The sequence below is a fragment of the Carcharodon carcharias genome, chromosome 6, assembly GCF_017639515.1.
Source record: "Carcharodon carcharias isolate sCarCar2 chromosome 6, sCarCar2.pri, whole genome shotgun sequence".
Classification (NCBI taxonomy): Eukaryota; Metazoa; Chordata; class Chondrichthyes; order Lamniformes; family Lamnidae; genus Carcharodon; species Carcharodon carcharias.
Window position 1 is genome coordinate 89,402,279 of NC_054472.1, and position 10,288 is coordinate 89,412,566.

The 10,288-nt window shown below is 42.2% G+C and overlaps 1 protein-coding gene across 1 annotated transcript; it reads left to right on the top strand.

The window, feature by feature from the left end:
• Nucleotides 1–227: 227 nt before the first annotated feature.
• Nucleotides 228–6,022, top strand: LOC121279101 (dolichyl-diphosphooligosaccharide--protein glycosyltransferase subunit DAD1-like). The gene is made up of 3 exons (XM_041190031.1): nucleotides 228–497; nucleotides 1,078–1,220; nucleotides 5,895–6,022. The coding sequence occupies exons 1-2, from the start codon at nucleotides 284–286 to the stop codon at nucleotides 1,206–1,208; spliced, it is 345 nt and encodes a 114-aa protein (XP_041045965.1). The 5' UTR covers nucleotides 228–283; the 3' UTR covers nucleotides 1,209–1,220; nucleotides 5,895–6,022.
• Nucleotides 6,023–10,288: the final 4,266 nt, after the last annotated feature.

Here is a 10,288-nt window from a genome sequence, read left to right on the forward strand (position 1 = left end):
AAATAACTAAAAGAAAATAAACGATGTAAAATAATTGATCAGTTACTTCTTAGGTTTTTGTTTCGTTGGGGTGGGGTGGAGACAATTTAAATAAACAGACAGAACCATGAATTAAATGTTGTGTGTGTTTGGGGGTTGGGGAACGTTGCCTACCCGGCCCTGTATGTCGAGGCTGCAGCAGTCGCGGCTCCGCCCGGACAGTTTGGCGCGGGGACCGGGCGGGTTTGCTGATGTGGGGGTAGGTGTGTGGGTGATTGTGTTCCCCCGGCTCGGCCTCCGTGTAATGATGCGCGGGTCGGTGTTGTCGGTGCTCAGCCGCTTCTCTCAGGAATACGCGGCGGGGACTCCGCTCCGGCTGAAGCTGCTGGACTCGTACCTGCTGTACATGGCGCTGAGCGGAGTAGCTCAATTCCTTTACTGCGCGCTGGTCGGTACTTTCCCCTTCAACTCCTTCCTGTCCGGATTCATCGCCTGTGTGGGGGCCTTCGTGCTGGCAGGTGAGGCCCGGGCGGGAGGGCCCGGATTGTTGTAGGCCTGGGGCTCGAGCTGTACAGGGAGGGGAAGCGAGTTCTCTCATGCCCCGTGTAAGAGCCTGTCCCGTTGTAGACCCCATGGAAAATCTGGGCCAAGTCAAGGCCGGGGTGGGTGTGTTTGTTGCCACTGGGAACTGCGAGTGTTGGGGATTTGAGAACCTGTCGACTGTTCTCTGTTGTGGGGGTGGGAGGTTGATGGTTTGTTCCTGTTGGAAAGTCAAATTCAATATCCAGTTACTTGTCCCTTACAGCTGAAGGTGACAGATTGACCTGATTGTTGTCCGTTGGTATTTTATCTTTCTGACTCTTGGGCCATCACTTGTTAATGCATTTCCTCGTTTTGTGTGTTGGTAGCCTCAGGTGAAATAGGTCTTGGTTGTCGTCTTAATATTTGTCATCCAGTGGAGTTGGTTTAAACTGTGCACAGTGCATGGTTTCTAGATCATAAACTGAACTGATGGTTATGTATTTCTATGTGTATGTGGTAGAGCATTGCAGTGTTTGTCATTAATTACTTACTTCTGGTTTCTCTCTGCTACCACAGTTTGCTTGCGGATACAGATCAACCCTCAGAACAAAGGAGATTTCATTGGCATCTCACCTGAGCGAGCATTTGCAGACTTCCTCTTTGCCAGCACCATTCTTCATCTAGTGGTGATCAACTTCATAGGTTGAGTGTACACATTGGTGAGTATCTTTTGTCATTGTCTTTTGAGATTATATTTTTCTAATGGTCTTTGGTTGAAATTATCTAATGTATTAGATGTAAAATCATGTTGAGATTAGGTTGCCCTAACTCAGTAATGAGAGTGGGCGAGGGAAAATTAACTATCCTTTCACCTCTGGTACTGTCCATACAGAAGAGAGAAAGGTGTTCTTTTTAACTCCCCTTAAAATGTATGTAAATAATGAAAAGTGCAGTAAAGAGATGATAATCTTTTTATGTAGCAAGTTGGAATCTGGAAAAATCTGCCTGAAAGTGTGTTGGAAGCAAAATAATTTGTACCTTTCTAAAGAGGATTGCATATGTACTTGAAGACATTTGCAGGGTTATGGGGGTAGGGATAAAGGAAGGTAATGGGAGTAACTGAATTGCTTTTTCAAAGGATGAGCACTGAGACATGATGGACCAAATGGCCACCTATGCTATAAGATTCTATGAATTTGAGCTGATCTCAGCCCTTTCCTGATAGTGGTACGAGACTGTATGTAGTTTTCTACGTGTAATTTTTTAACGGTCTCAACACTGATGCTATTGCGGCAGCATAGAGGAAGCTCAATGTTGACACTGTTTACAAACATTGTGACATGTTGCCCTGAGTACTTGGACTTACCTGATTAATTAAATGATTATGCATATTCTTTCATTCAATTGGGTCATACACTGAATTCTTTTAGTAACTAAAACATGCGTAACTGTCAAAGTGGTTTAGGGTTCAGATCAAGTAGCAGTATAACTTCACAACAACAAAATATTTATAAAGGACTTTTAAAACTCCAGGCGCTTCACAGCATTATAAAGCAAAATTAGACACTGAGCCATATAAGGTGATAATAGCCAAACCCTTGGTGAAAGAAGTAGGTTTTGAAGACCATGTTGAAGGAAGAGCGGGAGAGTCAGAGAGGTTTAAGGAGGGAATTCCAGAGCTTGGAGTCTAAGCAGCTGAAGGCACAGCCACCAATGTCGGAACATTTTAAAAAATCTTTTCATGGGATGTGGGTGTCACTGGCAGGTCCTTAATTTCCCTTTGAAAGGCGGTGGTGAACTGTTGCATTGAAGCGCTGCAGTGAATCTGGTGTAGATACACTCATGGTGCTGCTGAGAACAGAGTTTCAGGATTTTGGACAAGCAACATTGCAAGAGCGGCGATATAGTTCCAAGTCAGGATGGTGTGTGGCTTGATGAGGAACCTGCAGGTGGTGGTGTTCCCTTGCTTCTGCTGCCATTGTCCTTCTAGGTGGTAGAGGTTGCGGTTTTGGAAGATGCTGTGAAAGAACCCTTGGTGACTTGCTGCAGTGCATCTTGCAGATGGTACACACTGCTTCCACTGTGCGTCGATGGTGGAGTGAGCGAATGTATGGGATGCTGATCAAACAGGCTTCTTTGTCCTGGATGGTAGCAAGCTTCTTGAGTGGTGCTGGAGCTACACTCATCTAGACAAATGGAGAGCATTCTTTCACACTTCTGGTTTTTGCCTTGTAGATGGTGGACAGGCTTTGGGGAGACAGCAGGTGAGTTACTCACCTCAGAATTCCCAGCCTCTGACCCGCTCTTATTGCCACAGTTTTATATGGCAAATACAGTTTAGTTTTTGTTAATGGTAACCACCAGGATGTTAATAATGGGAGATTCATTGATGCTAATGCTATTGAATGTCAAAGGGAGATGGTTGGATTCTCTGTTGGTAGAGATGATCATTGCCTGGCACTTAAGTGGCAAGTAATATTCGCACCACATATCAGCCTGAGTGTTGATAGGTCTTGCTGCATATTGGCATGGACTGTTTCAGTATCATTGCACAACCATTAGCGAACACCCTCATCTCTGACCTTATGATGAGGCAAGGTCATTAATAAAGCAGTTGAAGATGGTTGGGTCTTGGATACTACCCTGAGAAACTTCTGGAGTGATGTCCTGGAACTGAGATGATTGACTTCCAACAACCACAACCATCTTCCTTAGTATTAGATATGACTCCAACCAGTGAGGAATTTTCTCCCTGATTCCCAGTGACTTCAGTTTTGTCAGGGCTCTTTGATGCCACACTCAGTCAAATACTGCCTTGATGTCAAGGGCAGTCACTCTCACCTCACCTCTTGAGTTCAGCTCTTTTGTTCATGTTTGGACCAAGACTGTAATGATGCCTAGAGCTGAGTGGTCCTGGCGGAACCCAAACTGGGCATCAGTGAGCAGGCTATTGCTGAGTAAGTGCCGCTTGATAGCACTATCAATATCACTTTCCATCACTTTACTCGAGAGGTTGGTGGGGCTGTAATTGGCTGGACTGGATTTGTCCTGCTTTTTGTGGACAGGACATAACTGGGCAATTTTCCAGATTGTCAGGTAGATGTGTGCTGTAGTGTTGTAGCTGTATTAGAACAGCTTGGCTAGGGCGTGGCTAGTTCTGGAGCACAAGTCTTCAGTAGTTTTGCCGGGATGTTGTCAGGGCCCATAGCCTTTGTACTATCCAGTGCCTTCAATTGTGTCTTGATATCATGCTTTTGGACATCCTGAGGTCTTAAGAGGTGCTGTATAAATGCCAAGTGTTATCTTCTTTATATGGTTGACTGTTAATGCTCTACCAATGGACAACACTGTTTTGCTAGCACAGCCCACATCAAAAAAAAAGCCCCTCAAACTCACAAATTAAGAGAGCCCCACCATAAATACTCACTCTTTTGTACACCAGGTCACTCACCCCCACCCTGCCCATAAAAATGCACCTCCCTGACTCCAAATTCGCTGCACAAAATAAGAGATTGCTATCACGTGAAGTGAATAGAATTGGCTCAACACCAGCACCGGTGACATTGGTGGCCTCAAGGAGGCTGAGTTGGATTAAAATATCAGGGATGGACAAGAGGTCAGAATAAGATCAGCGTAGATATCTCGGAGGGTTGTGAGATTGGAAGACATTAAATAGATAGGCGAGAAATTTAAAATCAAGGTGTTTCTTGACAATATAGGTGAGCATAGGGCTGATAGGTAAGTGTACCTTGGTGTGAATAAGGGCATGCATTTTGAGTGAATTCCAAGTTTATGGAGGGTAGAATGTGGGAGGCAGGCCAGGAGTGCATTGGAGTAGTCAAGTTGGAAGAATTATTACCACGCTCTGATATCCTGAGGTGGAGGATGCCATCCAGGAAGCTCTCATAACAAGTTCAGTCTGTGGTATTTCCTTCCTAGACTCTTTTCTCCCAAAGTAGAAATGAATGTTGCCCTGGGCAATGTTCGCATATCTTCCAGTAGCTGAGTGCTGAGCATAGACCCAGCTTGTTGGCAAATGCAGCAAAATTGTTTTAGTTAATGAAAGAGATCCAGTTTCTGTGTGGGCAAATAATGTCCACCTTGGTCATAATGTGTGGTTTGCAGCATCTGTGGTTTGAGTGGGTGATTTAAGCAGTCTATCCTTTCCTCTGCAACTGCTAGTCAGGTTGTGCTACATGCTGATGATTTGTGATGCTGAGAGGTCAATCCCCTTTCTAAGGCTGAAGTACCCATTGCTAACTTGGTCGACTAACATGTTTGGAGTATTGCAGCATAAAGTGTTTCCAGGCATGCTGTGCACTGTGTGTTTTGACTCTTGCTTGGCTGTCTTTCAGTCATAGTCTAATTAAAAGTGTCTTGATGAGGTGGGATCTATAATTGGCATAGTAGCAATCTCTATTTTGTGCAGGGGAGCTTGGTGTCAGGGAAGTGCATTTTTATGAGCGGGGCGAGGGGATGACTGTGTGCAAAAGAGTGAGTGGTTATGGTGGGGCTCTCTTAGTTTGAGAGGCATTTTTTGGGGAATGTGGGCTGTGCTAGCAAAACAGTTTTGCTCATTGGTGTGGCATTAAGAGTCAACCATGTAAAGAACTAACACTTTGCATTTATGCAGCACCTCTTATGGCCTCAGGATGTCCCAAAGCACTTTATATCCAACTGAGTACTTTTGTGAATTGTGGTCACTCTTGCAATATTGTAAAAATGGCAACCAATTTGCACATAGCAATGTCCCACAAATAACATGGCAATAAAAACCAGATAATCTGTTGATTCATGATAGCTAAAAGGTGAACATTGGTTAGCACACTGGGAGAACTCCCCTGCTACTCTTCAAATAGTGCCATAGGATCTTTTATGTCCATCTGAGAGGGATGACCAGATATTTGTTTATCTTCTCATTTGGAATGTAAAACTGGAGTCACAGGCAGGCCTGGTCCCTTTTTCTGAAGGATGACAGTGTTCCAATTGAGTTTTTTGTTGCCAGCCCATGAAATACCAGGTTTTAAGAATTAATTTTCAATCTTGCATCGATGAGATCTAAAACATGATCGTGAAACATGGTTGCCACCCTGGTGCCAAATATCATGCATTGAGGCCCCTCTATGGAAGAGTCTGTCTGTCATGGAATGGGATTTTATATTAAGTTCCGTGTAGTGTGATTTTTGAGAGACGGTGGGAGTTCATGTATGATAGAAGTGTGTTTTGGGGGAGGGGAAGCTCTTCTTCATTGAAGGGGACAGGGAACTGTGTTTCCAATGCTGCTTAACAGTCTTGTTGAGAGAGAGTTTAAAGTATGTTAAAGCATTGTGACAGGACATTGGTTATTATTGATGACATCAGTCTACCTTTAAACTTTTTCTCTTCTCTTGTAGTCATGCAGCAGAAATAATGAGAGGAACCGAAGCTCGTATTGCCGCTGCAATGGATCTGTTTGAACTTTGTTTACACATTTTGTTTTGTTCCGTATATACATATAAAAAATAAAACATCTTTTACAAAATGGCTAATTATCTTAATTAACATTGAGAACAAAGGAAGGGTTCAGAGGATATAGACAGCTGCCTCAATTGAAATCAGTTAAGGTTTGAACTTGTTCCTTTCCTAGACTAGTGAGCCAGTTTTTCCAATTTTTTACTACCTGAGATAGGGTAGCATGCCAATACTTTAGGTACCATGCAGTTTTAATGAGGTAATAAAATGCTCCATCTCTGTAGACTTAAATTTCACTCACTAAACAGCAACAGATTAATACATAGCTAGACATTCAGAACAAACACATGCTGCAGTTCTTTATCCAAAACTGTTCACAAGAGCATTATAGGGGGTCTGATGTAGATGGAAACTTGTTTAAAACTTTCTGAAACTAAGTTGCATGCCCATTGCACTTCCTGTAATATACCTATTCCACTTAGCTATCCAGAAAGCATAGGTGCTGGTTGGCAGAACTTAGGAAATGTCCAATGTGTCTTAAAGCTGTTATAAAAATAGAAAGACTTAGATTTATACAGTATCTTTCATGACTTCAGATCATCCCAAAGGGCTTTGCAGCTAATGTACTTGTTCTGGATATACGTGGTATTTGTAAAGGTACGTTCCTATTGGTACTAGGTAATGCCTACTACAGCAGGAGAGAAAGGGAATCTTCATCTAATGAAGATAAAACAGTTTGCAGGGTCATGTGCCAAATACTTTTGATATATCCTTAATTCAAAGAACCCATTTCATGCAATTGACCACTTTGGGTGCCGTGTGCACCAATTACTTTTGATGTCAATCACTTCTTACTGTCTTTGAAGATACTAAACTTAATGAAAAACAGATACCTAGCCATACCAATTTCTGTGCTTACACTGTTAACTTCAGCTTTCTTTTAACAAAGTTCTAACTGGGATCAGAGAATGAATGGTTATATATTTGTCTCACTAGCAAGCTATCCAGAGTTTAGTTCTTAATGTTAATCCTCTGTCACTATAAAGACTGTTCTGTTTAAATAAATATCTTCATGGTTCTGTTACAGCCGGGACGGGAGGAGTGCACGTATTATCTAGCCCCACTACACTGCAGGCCGTACCATTAATTTAAAAGTTTAGTTTTCTCACCAAAATGGCCAATTGTTTACCTTCATGGCTGGTACCCAGAATAAAAGAGACTTGCATACAAACATACAAATTAGGAGTAGGCCACTTGGCCCCTCAAGCCTGCTCCACCATTTAATAAGATCTTGGCTGATCTGTATGTAACCTCAACCCCACATTCCTGCCTACCCCTGATAATCTTTCACTCCCGGTTAGTCAAGAATCTATCTAGCTCTGCCTTAAAAAATATTCAAAGACTCTGCTTCCACCACCATTTGAGGAAGAGAGTTCCAATGACTCAACCTTCAAAAAAAATTTCCCCTCTTCTCCGTCTTAAATGAGCCACCTCGTTTTAAACTGACCCTGAGTTCTAGGTTCTCCCACAAGAGGAAACATCCTCTCCCCATCCATCCTGTCAAGGCCCCTCAGGATCTTAAAGGTTTCAATTAAGTCACTTCTTACTCCAGTGGATACAAGCCTAATCTGTCCAGTCTTTCCTCATAAGACAACCCGTCCATTCTTGGTATTAGTCTAGTAAACTTTCTCTGAACTGTTAACGCATTTACATTTTTCTTTAAATAAGGAGACCAGTACTGTACACAATACTCCAGATGTGGTCTCACCAATGGCCTGTACAACTGAAGCATAACCTCCCTACTTTTGTAATCCATGCCCCTCACAATAAATGATAACATTCTATTAGCTTTCCTAATTACCTGCTGTACCTGCATACTAACCTTTTGTGATTTCATGTACTAGGCCACCCAGATCCCTCAATCTCAGAGCTCTGCAATCTCTCACCATTTAGGTAATAAGCTTTTTACTCTTCCTGCCAAAATGAATGATTTCACATTTGCCCACTTTACACTCTCATTTGCCAGATCTTTGCCCATTCACATAACCTATCTTTGTCACTTTGTAGCCTCCTTACATCCTCTTCACAATTTACTTGCCTATCTATCTTTGTTGTTAGCAAATTTAGCCACCATTCCTCCCTTCATCCAGGTCATTTATATAAATTGTAAAAAGTTGAGGCCCCAGCACAGATCCCTGTGACACACCATTCGTCACATTCTGCCAACCAGAAAAAAATTCCATTTATGCCAACTGTCTGCATGCTGTTAGCTAGCCAACTTTCTATCATTGCAAATATGTTACCCCTACACCATGAGCTTTTATTTTCTGCAATAACTTTTGATGTGGCACTTCATCAAATGCCTTCTGGAAATCTAAGTACAGTACATCCACTGGTTCCACTTTATCCATAGCACATGTAACTCATTCAGAGAGCTCCAATAAATTAGTTGAACATGATTTCCCTTTCACAAAACCATGTTGCCAGATTGCCTTGAATTTTTCTGTGCCCAACTATAACATTTTTAATAATAGCTTCTAACATTTTCCCTATGACAGATGTTAGGCTAACTGGCCATTAGTTTCCTGCATTCTGTTTCCCTCCCTTTTTAAATGAAGGAGTTATATTTGCTATTTTCTAATCTATTGGCACCTTCCCAAACCTAGGGAATTTTGGAAAATTAAAACCAGTGCATCAACTATCTCACTAGCCACTTCTTTCAAGACCTTAGGATGAAGCCCATCTGCACCTGGGGGTTTGTCAGCCCGCAGCCCCAACAATTTTCTCAATACCATTTCCTTTGTGATGTAATTTTCCCAAGTTCCTCCCATTTCCTGATTTACAGCTATTTCCGGGATGCTACTTGTGCCCTCGAGAGTGAAGACTGAAGCAAAATACCTGTTTAATTCATCTGCCATCTTCCTACTTTCCAATATCAATTCCCCAGATGCACTCTTTGTAGGACCAACACTCACTTTGTTAACTCTGCTTACTTAAACATCAGTAGAAACTCTTACTATCCGTCTTCATATTACTAGCTAGCTTTCATACTGTAATTTTTCCCTCAATAATCTTTGTTCTTTATATTCTTTCCAATCTTCTGACCTGCCACCCATCTTTGCATAATTATATGCTTTTTCTTTAAGTTTGATATTGTCTATAACTTTTTTAGTTAACCACAAATGGTGGGCCCTCCTCTTGGAATTTTTCATTCTCATTGGAATGTATATATTCTGTGTATTCTGAAATATCCCTTTAAATGTCTGCCACTGAACCTCTATTGACATATCCCTTAACCTAAATTGTCAGTACACTTTAGCTAGCTCTGCTTTCATGTTCTCATATAAGTTTAAAATATTAGTCTTGGACACACTCATTTCTCCCTCAAAATGAATGAAAAATCAATCATATTATGATCACTGCTACTTAGGGATGCCTTCACTAGGAGGTTATCAATTAATCCTGTCTCATTGCTCAATACCTGGTCCAGTATAGCCTGCTCTCTGGCTGGCTCCAGACTATCCCGAAAGAATTCCATGAACTCATCTACGTTACCTTTGCCCATCTGATTTTTCCAGTCTATATGTAGACTCAAATCCCCCATGATTATTGCTGTATCTGGCAAGCTTCCATTATCTCTTTTATACTCTGTACCACTGTGTAGTTACAATTAGGAAGTCTCGCACTCCACTCCCACAAGTCATTTCTTGCCTTCATCATTCCTCATCTCAACCCAAACTGCTTCTACATCCTGGTTTCCTGAACTAAGGTCATAGAGTCTGCGCTGGTCAAACAAGTACCTAACTATTCTAATCCCGTTTTCCAGCACCAGGCCCATTGCCTTGTATGCCATGGCATCACAAGTGCACATCCAAATACATCTTAAATGTTATAAGGGTTTCTAACCCGACCACCCTTTCAGGCAGTGAGTTCCAGATTCTCACCACCCTCTGGGTGAACAAATTCTTCCTCACATCCCCGCTAGACCTCCTGCCCCTTACTTTAAATATTTGCCCCTTGATTATTGGTCCCTCCACCAAGGGGAAAAGTTCCTTCCTGTCTACCTTATCTATGCCCCTCATAATTTTATAGACCTCAATCATGATCCCCCTCAGTCTCCTCTGCTCCAGGGAAAATAACCCCAGTCTATCCAATCTCTCGTCATAACTAAAACTCTCCAGCCCAGGCAACGTCCTGGTAAATCTCTTCTGCGCTCTCTCTGGTGCAATCACATCCTTCCTATAATATGGATTCCAGAACTGCACACAATACACCAGCTGTGGCCTAACCAGTGTTTTATACAGTTCCAGCATAACCTCCCTACTCTTATATTCTA

Excerpts from the sequence above, each read along its gene's own strand:
- LOC121279101 (XM_041190031.1), top strand. The coding sequence starts at position 284 with ATGATGCGCGGGTCGGTGTTGTCGGTGCTCAGCCGCTTCTCTCAGGAA. Across the intron at positions 498-1,077 it reads GGGGGCCTTCGTGCTGGCAG|TTTGCTTGCGGATACAGATC; the intron begins GTGAGGCCCGGG and ends CTGCTACCACAG.